The sequence below is a fragment of the Camelus bactrianus genome, chromosome 5, assembly GCF_048773025.1.
Source record: "Camelus bactrianus isolate YW-2024 breed Bactrian camel chromosome 5, ASM4877302v1, whole genome shotgun sequence".
Taxonomy (NCBI): domain Eukaryota; kingdom Metazoa; phylum Chordata; class Mammalia; order Artiodactyla; family Camelidae; genus Camelus; species Camelus bactrianus.
In genome coordinates this window covers 51,889,118-51,907,119 of record NC_133543.1, presented here as the reverse complement: position 1 = coordinate 51,907,119, position 18,002 = coordinate 51,889,118, and the positions used below count along the sequence as shown (strand labels likewise).

At 34.3% G+C, this 18,002-nt stretch overlaps 1 protein-coding gene across 6 annotated transcripts in view; it reads right to left on the bottom strand.

Moving 5' to 3' along the window:
- Positions 1-5,054: 5,054 nt before the first annotated feature.
- Positions 5,055-18,002, bottom strand: part of UBR3 (ubiquitin protein ligase E3 component n-recognin 3) — a 185,358-nt gene continuing 172,410 nt past the window's right edge. For all 6 annotated transcript variants that reach the window (XM_074363847.1, XM_074363853.1, XM_074363846.1 and 3 more), the window contains 6 exons: positions 15,173-15,280; positions 14,920-15,045; positions 13,178-13,357; positions 8,489-8,698; positions 7,762-7,901; positions 5,055-7,464 (listed from right to left, as the gene is read on the bottom strand). In XM_074363847.1, the coding sequence (XP_074219948.1) occupies positions 7,347-7,464; positions 7,762-7,901; positions 8,489-8,698; positions 13,178-13,357; positions 14,920-15,045; positions 15,173-15,280 (882 nt within the window). In that variant the 3' untranslated portion in view covers positions 5,055-7,346. The remainder of the gene's footprint in view (positions 7,465-7,761; positions 7,902-8,488; positions 8,699-13,177; positions 13,358-14,919; positions 15,046-15,172; positions 15,281-18,002) is intronic.

Here is an 18,002-nt window from a genome sequence, read left to right as displayed (position 1 = left end):
CATATGTATTGTTCCATTAAGTTCCTTCACTTTATTTGAAATACCTTCCGAAGTAATTTGAGAATTTGGATGATCATCTTCCAGAGAGGATATTTCTTCCTCTCTGCCAGTCCCTGGAAAGAATTAGCAGTCTATGATCAAGATTTGAGTTTTTCTAAAGCTAGAGTATAATTATTAGCTACACTCAACCAGTCTTTTTGCTGAAGTATCCCAGGTCAACGTGTGGTTGGATGAAATCAATCTTTTGGTAGATTTTCTCAAGAAACACACTTGCATGCTTAAAAATTTTCCTATAGTCTTGATACTTGAAAGGACAGCTTGAACTTAAACAAAATCATTGGGTTACATTCTTGTCTTCAGGTTTTTGAAAGTTCTGTTTTGCATGTTGCTTGTGAAGTCCGACACCAGTATAATTCTCTTGCCCTTTTCAGTTATTTGATTTTTTTTTTTTTTTTTTTTTTTTTTTTGCCTGTGGGCCCTGAGAACTTCTAGCTTCATAGTCAAATAGTGTTTCTAGGGTATGTCTTGAAGGGTCAATTTTGTTGAGGGTCAATTTTTCTGGTACTGGGGGATATTTCAGTATAAATTCAAGTCTTCTCTTATTTGAGGGAAGTTTTCTTAGACTGTCTTCTAAAAATTTTTTCATTTTAAACAAATTTTAGAAGAGTTGTATGAATAGTGCAGCAAGTTCCTATATATTCCTCACTGTGCTTCTCCTAATATTAAAACTCATATAACCATAGAAATATTATCAAAATCATAAACAACAAGGACCTACTGTATAGCATAGGGAACTATATTCAGTATCTTATAATAAACTATAAAAATAAATATTATCAAAATCAGAAATTAACATTAATACTAGTAACTATAAACTCCAGACCTTATTTGAATCTTACCAGTTTTTTCACTAATGTCTGTTTTTGGTGTCAAGATGTTGTCCAAGATCCCACATTTTTTCCCCCAGATCTTCCTCTTCCTCTCCTCTCTCTCTATGCTAAAGGTTGACAAACTATTGTTCTCGGCCTATTTTTTAAAAGTAAAGTTTTACTGGAACACAACCATGCCCATTCATTATATATGCCAATGGATGTTTTTGCATTATAATGGCAGCGTTGAATAGTTGTGACATAAACCATCTGGCTCTGTGTAGAAAATGTTTGCTGATCTCTGCTCTAAACTGAGGCCATAGTGGTATTTTTAATATTGCAATCTGATAATTCACTGCCCTACTTAATTTCTTAAAATGACTTCCTATTGCTCTTAGGATAAAGACCAAAATCCATACCATGGGTCAAGAGGCCATGATCTGATTCCTGCCTCTTTCCTGCATCATGTCTTGCCACACCCAGCTAATTTCTACTTCAGTGCTTCTACTGTTTTGAACTTTTCAGTTTCTTGAGTGCCCCCTGCTCACACTTCTTTCAGGTTCTATGTGCTATACTCCTTAGAACGCCCTCCCCCTATTTCCTCTTTCACTTAGCATACTTCTACTCTGTTTTTCAAATCTCAGCTTAAACATCACTTCTTCCATGAAGCCTTCCATGAACTCCCCAAACTAAATGAGTCCACTGGTTCCCATGGCCCTCTGCCCAACTTACTGATAACATCAATTTACTTGTAATTACATATTTAGTATTGTTTTCCCCTACATTATAAGCAGAAACTAACCCTTTCTGTCTTGTTCAATGTGGTATCCCCAGCATTTAGCTTAACATATGGCACACAGTTCACACACAATATTCTTTGCTTTCCCTCACCCTACTGAATTGTTTTATCTCTTCTGATACTGTCCACTTCTATCACAACTCCCCTACTTGAGCCAACCATCATGCAGTGTCTGGACTCCTTCAGTGGTTACCTAGCAGGTCTTCCCACTCTGGATTTTTCTCCACAGTGCAGCCAGGTTGACTTTTCTAAGATGTAAATCTGAGTCACTCTACTGTCTAAAGCCCTAAAATGGCTTCCCATTGCTCTCGAAGTCTAAAACTTCTAAAAGAAGGCTTACAAAACCCTTTATAATTTAGGTTTTACTTCTCTCTCAAAAGCACTTACCTTAGAGTCAGAATGATTCCTTTTCAGGCCTGTAACTACGAGTTCTCTCAACTCCGGATCTTTGCAAATGTTATTTCCTTTATCTGCTTGAAACACTACTCTCAATGTTAGGCAGTTACATAGAACTAAGCACAGGGCAACAGGAGAGGAAGGGGGAGGAGGGAGCAACCCAGATAATAACAGTATGCCTGCACTCAGGATAAGGGGCTCTAAAAACTTTTACTTTCTCTAAATGAAGGCCAGTGAAGAAGCTGGCTAGGATTGAATTTGTGGCTGCGCAGTAGAGAGAAGGACCTGGCTTAACTTGACCCAATGCTCATTATAATGTAATTAACATTACAATCTGAGCCCCACCCAATAGGTTTCTCTGTGTGCATCATAGGTAAAAAACATGAGTAAATAAAGAGATGGGTGCGCCTGAGCACAAGGAATGTAAGCTGTCAGTTAGCCTGAGCACTCAAAGAACCTGAGCTATCAATCAATCACAAAAAACGTCCCCTAAGCCAGGATATAAAAACAAGAAAAACAAAGGAGCTGTGCCATTTTTCCTCTCTTGGATTGGCCTGCTCCCAATTCTTAGAGGTGTACTGTATTTTACTACTTTTTTACTTAACTAATAAAATCTGTTTATAACAAGCTCTATGTCTTCTATTAGAAATTCATTTTTTCAGGTGACTATGAACCAAAGTAACTTTTATTCCCCCACTCCAGGTAACAACCACACCTCCTCTTCCACTCAGTTATCTCCTCCAGTGTTTGGGGATCTTAGATGTCTCTATTTCATGTAAGCCTCCTCATTCTCCCCAAGTCTGGTTTACAGGTCCCTTCTACAATGCCCTATATTCCACTCCCCTCTGCCACACCCGCCATCCCTCCCCCCAACACACACACACCATCTGTAGCATCAATCACACAGAAAGCTATGTGACAGAAGGGACTCTCTGGTTTCTTTTCCATTGTATTTCCAGTATTTACCACAGTGCTTGGTGCAGTAAGAGGAGCTCAACACATATTTACTGAATAAAAGAATTCAAACACTTCAGCACTAAAGCAATTTGTCATAATTTCAAAAGACAGCTTTGAAAGCTTGCATTAAATCTGCTCACTAAATATTTTGACTTCCAATCCTATAACCCTCAATTTACCCAGCAGAGACTCCATACTCAATTCAACTAGTACCCCTAATTTTACCATCACATTGCACCCACCTACTAAGCCCAAGATTATAAATCAGTCCAGCTTCTGTGCTTCAGGTCTAGACGGGTGACCTCACAGGCCCTACAGTCACAGGAGCTTTCTAACTGCCTCCACTTAAATGCTATGGCTTCTAACCCTGTTGGGCTCTCAGGGTGACTTCTGTGGTTCTCTTTATTCTAGCCTATTTTCTCCTACTGTATGTCTAAATATTTACCATTTAACTCAAGCCCCCAGAGGCCTGTTAATTCTCAACTCTTATCTAGCTCCTCTATCATCAAGATAAAAGGGAATCAGATATGAATTCTCTTACGTTGCTCTAGACTTCCTTTCCTTTCTCTTGTCCCCTTTCTTTCCTCTCAAGCCTTTATTTGTGCTCTTGACCCAACCTCTCTAGCCTGCTCTTGGGCTCAGCTGCATCAATCGTGGTATTGCTGCATTTTAGATTAATTTAACTCACACAAAGGCAGCTCTACATAAGGTCCCATTATGCCTTTTCATTATGTTGCATCAGCTGGAGTCACATTCACTGTACTAGTAGTTGATTCCTGTACACTAGGATGGTAGGTAATAGTTCTTCCAATATTTAATTTGCCTCATTATCAAAGGGAGCTGAAGTGCCGTGAACAGAGAAGTGATCATGTTGCCATGCAGCTTATCCCTGATGAACTAATAAGCACTGCTTGCTATTATCCAGCCAGATCATAGAGTTAAAAGAAAGAACCACGTGTCATGAATGGGACTGAGACGGTCGCAAGCCTTCAGCTCTCCCACCAACCATCAAGTGTCAGGCACAACCACCAGTGAATGTATCTTGTCTTGGTTGTTTTGATTCTAGTGATTAAAACCATGTTGTTTTGGGGTTTTTTGTTGTTGTCCAACATGACCTCAAATACAAGCCAACAACAGGAACTTCAGAGTTAGCAATTACAACACTGGAGATGTTACAAAACCCTTGGGCCACATCTCCTCTAGTACTGTTGTTACCTCCAGGCCTTCAGTGCTTACAGTGTCAGTATCTTTTCTAAGTCACAGAAAATCAATAAATATCAAATATATAAAACAGAAAAAAAGGTTTATACAAATGGATTCCTAGCTAATAATTGCTAGTAAGCTACAGGATGGAGGGGTAGAGGCAAGGACTGTCAATTCAAACAAGACTACAGACCACTCAAAATAAACATTGTCATAAAGCACTTTAGATTTCTGAAGTCTAGTTTGGAATTTTCAGAAAGCAGCAAGAGGAGGAGGATATAGCTCAAATGGTAGAGTGTATGCTTAGCATGCACGAGGTTCTGGGTCCAATCTCCAGTACCTCCATTAAAAATAAATAAATAAATAAATAAACCTAATTACCTCCCCTACCAAAAAAAAAAAAAAAAGAAAAAGAAAAACCCCAAAACAAAAACAACAACAAAAATACATTGCCCCCCCCTCCCCAAAAGCAGCAAGGACCATAGCAGTGTTCTTCAGATCTGCACACCCATTTCCTTCTTCAAAAACCCATTTCCCATTTCCTTCTCTCCAAAAACCCACTTCCTCTCCCTTCACTCAAATTTCCTACTTCTAAAAACACATACAAAACACTTAGCAAAGGCTTTGCATCAGTTATGAGGTAAGGATAGAAGAAATAGGAACTAGCTCTGTAAACAAAAGATTCAAGAAAAAGCAAATGCTTTATATTAACTATACCTTATAGAAACTATTAATTATGTTATGCTTTGATCCTTTCAGCTATGCTCACTTCCATATATCATTGTCAATATCTTTGAAAAAATATGTAAGAATTAAACATTTTAAGGACCTTTCACAAACCAAATGACAGTAGGTTTTTATTAACATATCTTACAATGTTGATTATTCCTAGTTTTGTAATTTATGCTTAATTATAAAGATTGATTTAGCTTCTACAGTAATGTACTGTATTTAACTGATCATTCATACAAGATATCACACCAGTACTTTTTTTTGAATAATATACACACATCACTCTAACTTGGACCTGTTATTTTTAAAAGTGGGTTTATAAATGGGACTTACAAAAGTTATGCGGAAAAAAATTAAAGGTCTAGTTTAGCAGCATGCATGTATGTAATTCAAGTACAATTTTCAACCAAGTGCTTTTTAAAATTTTACTGGTGACTAATTCACCAATATCAAAATAAACACTATCAAATACCCAAATTTTAATGTTAAGGCTAATATTTTCACTTCACATCCATATGCACAACCATAAAACATTCCATTTTAAATATGTAGTAATCAAAGTCTGGATACATTATACCATGTATATATAGCATCAGCGTTTCAAACTGTAGAATTATTCAAGTTCATGAATCCTGTAACAGTATTTGCTAGAGATGTAAATTAGCATTTTGTTCTTCAACCACACTTACAAATGGTCTGGTATCCATAATGACCGATGCAAAAAATATGACAGGTTGAACTTATGATACAATATTTTAAAAAGTAGCAATGTGTTGGAAAGAAGAGCTATTTAGTTAAACAGAATCATTCTAGTCTTTCAGGAAGTTATATTAATATTTTGGAAACGTATATAAAAATAGCAAGCTATTTCCATGTATTTTATTGTAGAGCTATAGGTAATTTTTTGAGTTTTTGAGCACATTTGAATATTTACTCTTCTGTTCTATTTTAATGCAAGGCTATCATTCAATGTCCATTTTTATATCCTGTAATTTCATGTCATTCAATAATTTTTAGAACACAGATCTGTCTTTATTTTTATATTTTATCATTAGATTTTTTTTGTTTATTTTTACATGTAAAAATGTAATTTCATATAACAAGCCATGGAAGTCCAAAGTACCAGGAACTGCTTGATAGCACTACACATTAAATAATCATCAAATTATTGAATCATTTGGAAGAAAAATCTTGGTATCAATATATAACATGCTTTTCTGTAATTTTCCTTCTGTAAGAACAGAGTGGGTTACAGTTCAATCATTCCCATTCTTACTGACTTAAAAACCCTACAAATGTAAGTTGCTTTTCACAGCAGTTTCTGAGAAGAATGCAGATGTACAGCTCATTCCTGAGGATCATCACCACTGAGCCTTTATTTTTTTTTTTTTCCTTTTAGGAAACCAAGCAGAAGTAGCAGTGATTATACTGCATAAATACAATATAGATGAACCTCTTAAGCTGATAAGGAAAGTTCCTACTATGCTTCATTTGTGGGGAAGTCCAAGCATTTTTCCAATCCAATCATTTAAACAAAAACCTGGTTGGTAATAAAAGGTGGACATGCACAGAATCAAATGGCCATGTGTATGCTCTTAAAACTTCAGATTTTACAGTAAAATCTGTTACTACCTCAAGGACTTCATCCAAGTGAAATGGCAAATTTTGATTTTTTGGGACTCCCCCAACCACATATATGTTCCGCCAAATGTACTGTATTATATTAACAGCAGCCATCTACTTATTTTACAACTGTTTCAATTATTTACCTGGGGAGAATATTTATGAAATTCCTGAGAATGAATTAAGTTTTCAGCAAAGCCTTAAACTTTTTAACAGATTCTTCACAATAAGAAAAAATTTTTAAGTTCTACTATTAGACCAACTTTTACTATACAATATTTCACATAAATCATGTTTTACATTTTTTTCTAATTACATACAGCAAAAATCTCAAATCAACACAAGAATGGCAGAGGGAGAAGATGCATTATGTTTAGCAGATGCAAATTAAAACAAACAGATATAAAGAAGCAGTAAAACTTTAAATAAATCACACCCACTCTAAATATCAATGAATAGCAGATATGCATTGTTGGGAGAATCATTTTTAAATGATTTTGTCAACAAGTTGTGCTTCTTATTAATTGTGGACTTAAAAAAAGGGCCACTAAAGAATGATTTAACTTGTTACTTTTATGTTCTCCAGATACTTAAAAAAAAATTATTATACCATTAATGTGATTACCAAGCACCTAATTTTGGAAAGGCTTTATAATGTATGTTTTCTTTCTTTCCCTCAGCAAAAGCGTTAATCCCCCAAATTAAGTTAAAGCTTATTGTTGATAAATTCTTAATGAAAATGAATAATACAGTGCTGAGGTGGTGAGTCACAGCCCATTGTAATGTGGACCCCATCTTTTATTGATGTGATCAAAAGTATGAGAAATCCACTGTTGTTCAAGAACTTTGTATCTTTCCTTACAAATGTAGAGAGGCTTGCCTCGCCTAGAATAAAAAGGAAAAACAGTATTAAAAGTAATAGAATACAATGAAGATTTCACACAAGTTAAAAAAAATAGATTCTTTATGGTAAAAATCTCACCTAGTAATTTGGTTTATTTCATATTTCCTTAACATGATGATGGGAAAGTATCCCCCAAACTAAAAATAGCTCTAAATTAATGACTGCCAGAATTTCTTAATATAAAAAATAATTATTATAATTACAAAGCTGAGAATGGCACATTGTTCTCACTGTCCAAACTTCAATAAAACATGTGGATATATCCATGCACATCTAACCTAAGGTCCCGGTCTTCCTCTCCATGAGCATCCAAATACACAGAACCCCAGAGGCAAAAGCGGTGGCCTCGAATGATGATAATCACAGATGCATTGATCAAAAGGAAAATCCCTGTTCCAGCACCACAGTTCTGAGAATGCTAAAAAATTAAAAATATATCAATGAACTTCATAATCAAATGGACTTTATAAGAAAATCAAGAATGCCTTAATTAAATGTCTTCTAAATAATTACATGATTATTTTTAAAAATTCTAAATCAAATTCCATACAAGTTAAACTTATAATATCATTCTTAATACTTTATTAATAATACATTAGGAAGAATTTGGGTAACGATCATCTAAGAAGGCAATTAAGAGCCACCGCTAACCTAATTCAGAGGCTAGTATCTACGACAGCATGGTATATGACAATTGCTTCACAGCACATTTGAAAGTACAGCAGGGAGAGTAGGGAGAGGAACTGGAACTGCACTTAAGAGAGGTTTTACTCACTTAAATAAAACCTTAGGTGTTTTATTATTGCTGTTGTTGTTGCTTTTGTTTTTACCCTTCTACTAGATTTAAAACACCACCAACAACAACAAAAACAAGATCTTGATATGTATTGTGTATTTAATTCAAAGAGTAGTTAGATTTGAAGAGCCGGCTTGAACGTATATACCACCATTGCCGTGTGATCTGAGATTTGGTTTTCATAATGCTGTGCCTGTGCTATGGCTTACCAGTACACATTCACAGTAACTTTGTTGCTTGCAGCAAAGTCCTTTCAGGCATACAAAAGTACCACAAACAAGGCAAACGGCAGGATCTTTAGGAACCTTGGTGCAGACACTACAGGTTTTTCTGTGGTAGTACTGGAAGATGGTGTTATAATTCTCAGGCAACTGTAGTAGGTGTGGTAATTTCCATCTTGACTCTTGGATAAGCAAGGCCTAAAACATTATTCAAAAATATTCATTAGTCCTATGTATTTCAGTCACTGGCACAAAATATTTACTTTTTAAAAGGACTTTTTTGTAAAGAAGGGAAAATCTGTCTCCAAGAATGTGGCTTATTTTCTTTATTAACACTCATCCTATTTCCATTTACAAATGACTAAAACAGTACTTTCAACAATTATCATTCTCTATTTTAATGTAATCTTCAATTACAACACGATGTAGGATTTTCGACTAAGTAGCCTAAACCATTTAAATTAATTATAACTTTAAAAGAAAAATATTAAATATAACTAAAAACTAAGCATGCATGGAAAATATATCCAGATGTACTTGTTTTTAAATATTCTTAATGCATCATTTTAAACAGTTACACATTTTTCAAAACCAAGCTTTGACTTTTCTCAGATAAACAAACAATTCATTGGTTTTTTCTTTAGGGAAGATGATGGATATAATTCATTACTTCTATTTCAATACTTTATAAACTAGAGATTCCTTCCTAGAAGACGAAAAATCTTACACCTCAAGCTGGTAAAGATCTTTTGTATCTGTAAGTGCTGGGGCTACAACTCTTTTCATAAATTTCCTGCAATTAGTATGAAAAAAAAAAAAAACCCAAACCCCAAATTAATTAAATTTCCCTACAGGATATTTGTTCATTTTTTTGCAGTTACATAAAAATACTGGAAAAAGTACTGATTCTTTTTCTAGATGCTACTTCATTAACACTTAAAACAAATAAAATGCCGTATGAATCTATTATCTTAAGAAACTGTATAGAGGCTGGCAATTCATAAGGTGATCATCTCACATTATTTACAGCCATCATACATCCAAATCAACACAGTAACTAAGTATCCAGCTTGGTGTTTATCATTAAGTTCATGGACAAAGCGGCCATGGAAGCAAGCATAAGGACATTATATGAGCTTACAATATGCTGTGTGTCAGTACTCGGTGCCCAACCCTGGACTCTAAAGACTGCATATTCTGTAATCTGAAAAAATTACTGCTCTTTTAAATAATGAACTGCTTTGCTGATGAATTTCTAGATGGTACCAGTTAAAAGCAAACACCTATAGATTGAGGTATATGTGCCTACAGAATGAGGTATATGAGATAAACAAGCAACCTGTATATAGGGCGATCATTCTCTCACAGATGGAATGCACAGGTCTGGGAAGGGGGTGACATCTCTCATAATTAGACTCAAGAATTGAGTTTTTAATTTTTGTTTCCATGCTATTCTGGATTCTTCTGTGGTTTTAGTACCATCCTAAGGAAGCTATGTACTATCCTCCATCAGGAGATGTAACAATAGTTCCACTGAATGAAAAACTAAAGACCATTCTAGGTTCCCTATACCACTAGGAGGGGAAAAAGGAACAGCTTACAGCATTGTCTGGAGGGAATGACCCTATCAAGAGGAATAGAAATAGTGCTGATAGCAGTATGTTTGGAACTTAGAAACACCCCGCCCTCTCATGTCCCAAACTTGAAAGGTAAAAATTTAATAAAAACTATCACAGCCTTATATAGAAGCATGACAGGACAAATCACCAAGCTTCCACCTCTCAGAGTAAAGTTTGGGTCACATCTTTGGTCAAACAAATCCAACCAGCTAAGGTGCTGGTCAAAGAAGGTGAAAGAACAAAGTCATATATTTGACTGTGTATTAGCTACAACTTTATAACTAATTTAAAATGTTCTTGCTTGTTGTGGCATATACTTTTGCAATATTTTTCATTCTCTTTTCCTTTCTCCTACAATTGAATTCAGAGTGAGTCGGTGCTAATTAAAAATTTCCAGGCTATGGACATCTCACAGAGCCTGTGGATTCAGCTCAATGATATAACTACTGGATGTGACTTCAGGTTATGTACTTGGGAAATGGTGGCTGCACCTGTGGTTGTAAATGGAACAGTTACATCACTTTGAACAGGGGAAGAAGTGAAACTCTGTGAATGAGAAGAAAGATGTTTCTGTGCTGGGGAGGTAAGATATGAAGGTAGTGGGCCATTAGTGTTCACTTTTTCCAACCTGCCCAACAACCTCATCTACCTTCTTATATTAACAGAATTACAACTTATGTTGGAAAATAACCTTTTTCCCTGCTGCATACAGGTCTGATGGGGCTGCCCCATCACAAGATCTTGCTCCATCACAGGGGTGTAAATATGATGCATATTAGGCCAGCCTTTCTCTCTCCCAGGAATCTGAATCTTGAGCACACATATGAGAAGGAAGTGGTTGAGGTAGAGTCATGTAGCGGGAGCGCTTCAGAGGACACAGACCAGAGGTTTGCAATCAAACCATCTATTTGCAACCAAAGAATCTCAGCTGATACAAAAAAATAAAAGCAGTAATCCAGACTATCTTTCAAGGGAAATTCTTGCACTGTTCAGTTCAAATCACTGTTTATCTTGCTAAGTCTCTCTATTCAAATGTAAAGTTCCTGGTAAAGAAAATCTGGCTGACAAATAAGAGTCAACATTGGAGATAGAACAGAATGAAGCAGGGACAAGTGCAGGGATGCCGTTCACACGGGGATGCATTCAAGTAACTGGTAAAAATTCTGCATAAGTAGAAATAAATAAATGTTTACTGTTCTGACTCTAAAACATATAATTATTACTCAGTTTTACAAAAAGCTGGTATGTATGTTCTACAATTATACCAATCTCTTACTCCAAGACGTTCCTCATAGGTTTTCAGACACTAAAATATAACTTCAGATTACAGCTATAATCTGTGAATAAAGCAATTACTAGACAGGAAAATATTTTTATACACAATACACAAAGTTCAATTAACTTCAATATTCCTTTCTTTTTAAAACTGGTATAAAATGAGACATTATCTCTTTAAGAATTTCAACAGAAAATGAAGAAAAACAGAGACACTTACTATTTATGCTTATCTTGCCTGTATTAGTCAGTCAATGTTTTAAGAATTAAGTCTAGTGACACCTCCACCTGAAATAACTTATTTTTTTCATTGTTCCTTTGATGTTAAATGAAAATTCTCATTTTTCCTGAAACTGGTGCCCCTTTTATCAGTTCTACTTCTGCCAGTGACATTAGCCCACTATTTAATTGTTTCACGAGTATTTATTAGCTGACTAGTCTGTATCAGGCATTTTCTAGGAACTAGGGATTCAATGATAAACAAGAAACAATTTTTGCCTTGAGGAGCCCCCATTCAGACACATAAACAAGCAAAAGTGATAAACACAGCAACTCAGGAACAGTGACAAACTACTGCCATATATAATAGAGGGAGGGTATTAGGACTGTAGAGGAAGATGGATATCAGACAAAGCTTTACAGAAGAGGTAACATTTATCTGAGCAAAGCCTTCACAGGTAATTAATTCAACAGGAAAAGGGTAGGAAGATTGCTTTAAATAAAAGAAATAAGCAACAGGACAGATGTTTAAAAATATATACCACACTTAAGAAACATTCTCTTGTGGTTTGAACAAGGTGGTGGCAGGGAAGTGGTATGGAATGAGGCCAGAAAGGCAAGTAAGATGGTAAAAATCCTTGAATGCCGTGCAAAGACTCCCTATCTTTCTCCATAGCCAATGGGAAATCCATCACCAATGATATTTAAGCAGGAGCAGGCTCCCATCAGAACTATGTATACTATTGTATATTATTTTGATAGTTTGAGTTCAAGATCTTAAAGTCTTGTGCATTTAGTCATCACGTCCTATATATTCTTCTCAAATGTCTCTTACATTGGTTACATTCTAATTTCTACTATCAAAACAACAGTCCAGATTTTCTTTACCATCTAAATAATCTCTAGCTTCCCTCTCTCCTTACTTCAATTTACCTACCAAAAAGCCACTAAAATTACTTCCCTAAAACCCTACTTTCATCGTATTATTCCATTTCTCAAAAACTGTTCAAGCTACAGAAGAAACTCTGAGCACCAAACTATGGCACTCAAAGCCATCCACTGCTGTCTCCATTCTACTTTTCCAGTTCACTTACCTCCAATGCAACACCTTCACCAATCGAGCTGGCAGCATACAGCCAGCAAATTTTAAAGCTAAAGACATGACTTTTTAGATCTGCTAGCCCAAATCTTTAATTTTTATGTGATGGTTCTCTTTCTAATAAGTTTACAAGTTTTTCGTCTATCTTAAAATTCCTTTGCATCTTCCAAATCAGTGCTATAACTATTTAAAGTATTCAATAAAAACCTGAAGACCTAAACCAAACTAAAAGTAACATACTAACACTTTAGCTTTGTTAACTGAACTATTTCTGCATTTATACTCATAAACAAATATTAATTAAGCAAGCCATTTAAGCCATTTTTCCCAAATAAGACTTTAAGTTTATTAAAGTTTAATAAACACTGACAAGAACAGATGAACTTCAATTTTAAATTCCTCATTATTCTCTTACTTATTAGCATATCACCACTATAGCAATTGAGTATTACTCTTTTCACATACCTTTCCTTGTTCTGCATGTCTTTCAGTAAATGAATTTATCTCAAAACACCACTGAGATATAATATCAAATGCTGGAACTGGCCAATCCAGACAGGAGGCACTGATGAATGGATGTTCTGTTTGGTAAAATGTTGGGAGAAGTCCCAGGCAGCTGGAAAGAACTGAAAATTCTTCTTCTTCCTTTTAGATATGAAATAGAAAATTCTCAAGATATTTCAACATGAATATTTCCCATTATAGATATTTAAGTGTCATTCTCATCAACTACTTTTGGACAGTAAGAAAATTTACTTAACTGAGTCAACTAAATTAAAATGAAGGGAGTAAGAGGAGCAAAGAAGAGAGAGAAAGTTTCATAGCAGTTACATCCAATATTCCCACAATAGTTCTCTTTGAAATTTAGCTCCTAAGTACCAGAGCATCTGCTTCATGTACACATTTATTTTAAAAAGTGTAGTCACGTATCTGACAAATACAGTCTAGAGAACCTAGCTACTGCTCCATGAAAGCAACTGCTAATTTGGGGCAAAGGGAAAGTGCTTTTTGGTTAAAAAGACATAGACTGTCAGTGTGGATAAAGAACAACAGTGAAAACATGGAATTCACAATAGGCAGTGCTAAATAATTTGCCTGAACCTTGAATGAGTATGAAATAAAGTCAGTTTTTAAAAAAGGGTGGAGTTTTTAAAAACTTGAGTGATCTAAGTGCCAGGCAATCTGAAGCTCTACTCAGTAATAAAAGAACCAGAGAAATAGGTGATCCAAGGACTAATATCCTAAAAGTGCACTCTTAAAGGAGTTTATTAGTCTCGTAAACACCAATATATATTCCCCCAACTCCCTTTTACTTAACTGAAAATCCATTCAGGAGGCTAATTGTTCTACTCCCCCAGTATGCTTCTTTCTTCTCCCTTGACTCCCACATATTCAACTAGCTGTCAGACTGACTATACTTCAACTAAAAAAAAATTTTAAAAAACCCCAAGGAATCTAAACTATTTAATGCAATGGTCATTTATTTAAGAGAGAAGGAACAATCAACGACTTAATTCTGATATAACACATGCAGGCTTCAAAGACCAAAAATACCACTGGTAAGTATCTTAATTCTCACTTCAAATTCCCTGGAAACAAATGGCAGATAACGTAAGGATCATAATCCTATAAACACAATTTGATTTACTTACCTTCTGGTTTCCTACTCTGTCATTTCCTTGCCTACCCACACTGATGCACAGTTTTACAAAATAGATTAAGCTAGTGATAATTCATTTATCCAAGTTTTAACTGGCTACAAATTGAATATTCTGCAATTCTAAAATTACATAAATGCCATCATGTCTTCAAACAACCACCCTGATGGCCAATATAACATAACATTTTTTAAAAAGGATATTAAAAGCCAATGGTGATTAGTGATAAATATATCAATATGATAAAAATGATAAATATATCAATATGAATACCGTATTCTGTTCAAGTACTGGGCATTTATTATCACAGATTTAATCCAAAAGTCCTCTAATATTAAATATTAGTAATATTATCATAAAAATGGGTGGATGCTAAAAAAAATCCCAAATAACAATAGTAAATATTCTAAATATTTACTCCTTTGAGTTAAACTAACATGCATGACAGTTCTGCACATAAATATTACAGTATATATCAGTATATATTTTAAAAATTAGCTAATTGTTTAAAAAAAAAAAAGGCTCACTACTCTCTATCCCAAATTATACCTGGCAGCTAGGTAAATCTTCCCCAAAAAGGTGGTGCTGAAGAAGGCTGGTGATTCTGAGGAAAGGTAAGCAGAAGTCTTGTAAGTATTTTTCCATGGATTCAGAAGACCAAGCAACTGGGCTAACCTAAAGTTAAAAAAGAAAATTCGAACAATTCATTCCATAATAGACATAGCTTAAAAATTACATTCATACTGGCAAGAAAACCCAAATTTTTAAATAACTACTATATCTGGTCTTAGAGAGAGCATACCATTGCACACTCCTGAGTTCCTTCTTCATGGTATAACTTTCCTTTAGACAGTTCACTTATCACAAAGCTCAGTAATACTTCATAAGACTTTTCTGCATCACATATATTCTGGAAAAAATTAAAAATTAGTTCTACCAGCCACTGAAAATTACAAAAACATTTACACTGTAAAGAAGACTTTTTAATGAGTACAGTATAATTGTGATTACATTATTTTTCAAGCATATAAACTTCAGTTTTTCAAAACCTGTGTACAATAGTACATGTCTGGATTCACAATGCAATTGGGTATGTTATTAAAGCTATTCCAATACTTCTTTAAAAGACAGCATATAAGTTACATAATGTGTAAATGAACATATGTAAATCATGTATTTTGTCCCAGTAATTCTCACTCTTGGAAATTCTTCCTAAGGAAATAATCTAAAAGCAAAAAAATAGTTACATGAACATGACATTCACTGAAGTACTATAATAGTTGAAAATTAGAAATAACCAACAAAAGTTAAGCAGTTACCTAAATTATGATGTATCAGAATGTTTTATAGGCAGTAAATATGACAAATTTGAGCTACATGAAAAAACAATATCGTGTGAAAAAAGCCAACAGAAGTATATATACATTCATTATAGTGGTGCAAATCACACCTGAATGAAATATAATATGGACCACAAATTTTTTTCTTTTACAATTCCCTCAAATTCCTTGAACAGGATTTATTAAAACAATTTAATGAAAAAATAAAATAAATTATTACACAATTACAGATAACATTAAATAACAGTCTACTAATTAATCTTTTTGACTACTTTTTATAAGGAAAAATAATGGCTATTAATTTAAATTTATTTCCATGAGGTTTTTATATATAAAGAGATACACTTTTAATATTCCCTGAGGTATTAAAAGTTGTTGCAAATTACAGTAAAGTATAAATGACAATAAGTAATAATTTCGTTGTGATGTTGCTTGTGGTGGTAACGCTATTCTATTCATTACCTATACTTTTTAAATAGTAAAGTACAAGAATTAAGTAAACACTATGGGATATAAGTTTATCTTGAATTTTTAAGGCACTTGTAGTCAGGACCACAGAACTTGTTATTTGACGATTTCAGTCTTTCTTTCTCATGTGTTATTGTGCTCTCTTCAACTACACTGTAAATTTCAAAATGTCAGGAACTATGCTTCATATTTTCTGTGTTCCCCTCTGCATAACAGAAATCTGAGCAATAAATACCTGCTGACTAACTGATGGAATTTATTTTTGTAATGGAGTTTCTGACCTTGGAACTTGCCTAGATGTACTTTATTTAAAAGTCAATTCTTTACATTATCTTTAATTTACAGTTTTGCTTGCTGTCCTATCACACAGCCATATAGTATTATCATGTCCTGATAAACTATAAAAAGTCCCTGACTCTGCAACTGCTATCCCTATATCATGTGACTTATCCCACCCTTGCCTAATTAATCAACAGGATGATCACTTGCCAAATATGATGAACTATAGGTTACATATAATTTGCAAGAATTAATATCCCAATGAGTATCTTTACAGTGACATATTATGGTTTAAAATTGATTTAATCAGAGTAGTTCTTAAATAGGCAACTCAAAAGAAAATATTACCATAATTTTGTTGCTTACTAATCAATGTGAAATATTTAAGATTCTGAAAACACACAATTCAGCCAGAAGTCTAAATTCAATATACTCTTTCGGGTAGAAGATTTACAGAGCATAACGACAGAAGAGTATTTCAAACATAGTACTTTCCAACTTATGGGGAAAATATCTTCCAATAAAAACAAAAGATACCAAGATCACCCAACTAAGTTCCTGAGTGATAATCAGCTTTTAAATTATTATTATCAAATACATTTTAAGTACTTCTTCTACACATAGCAGGTACTAAATCAGATCAGAAAGTCTCATACAATATAGTATTCACTGTTTTGTACTGAAAACTCTTCTCATCAGAATAGTATTAGATAAGAAAATAATTTTATTTCTTACATAAGAAGCCTTAGGAAGCCATATTTTATATAAGCAATACTTGAATAAAGGAAAGAGTAGGCTCTCTGGTAAAGTTTAAGAAGATAAGCTTTAAGGAGGAAAGCTTTTTACTTTAAGAAGAGGATTTCTGAGACTATGGATGGAAGACCCAGAGTCATGATCAGAAGAATCTTATGGGAGAAGTGGCAAAGGTATGGGTGTTAAATAAAGAAAAGAATTAAGGATTGAGACATGCAACAGATGTTACGTTGGGTGGATGCTTTGTCTAAATTATAGTGCTTCTTAAACTTTTGGGGGTGACAGTCCCCTTGAGCATATGCTGGATTCTATGGTCCTACTCCCCAGCAAAACAAAACAAAACAAACAAGAGGGAAAGGACACCAGATTAAGAAATCCTGGTATAAATATTCTTTTAACAGAAATTCCACTAGCCAAAAGAACACAATTTACACTAAGTATAATGATTTTTTCAGTAAAACCAAACCTCATTATCAAATTAACTATAACATCCCTTTGAAAAATACATGGTACCTGTGTATTTTATTTTACCAGATTAGATCTGTTTTCATTGGAATTATCATACCTAAGGATAAGGAGCTACAAGGATGAAATGAATGAGTGAGAACAAAAAGAAGGAAAGAAGAGAGTGAGAGAGAGGGGGAAAGAAAGAAAAGGAAGAAGAAAAATTTTTAAAGGAGGATGAATGATACAGAATATCACAGTGATAAATTTCATTATTTAAAAATATTACTGTTGCTATTATTTACAATCTGCTATCTAAATGTTCAGATCTATTGTAGAAAAAGCTAG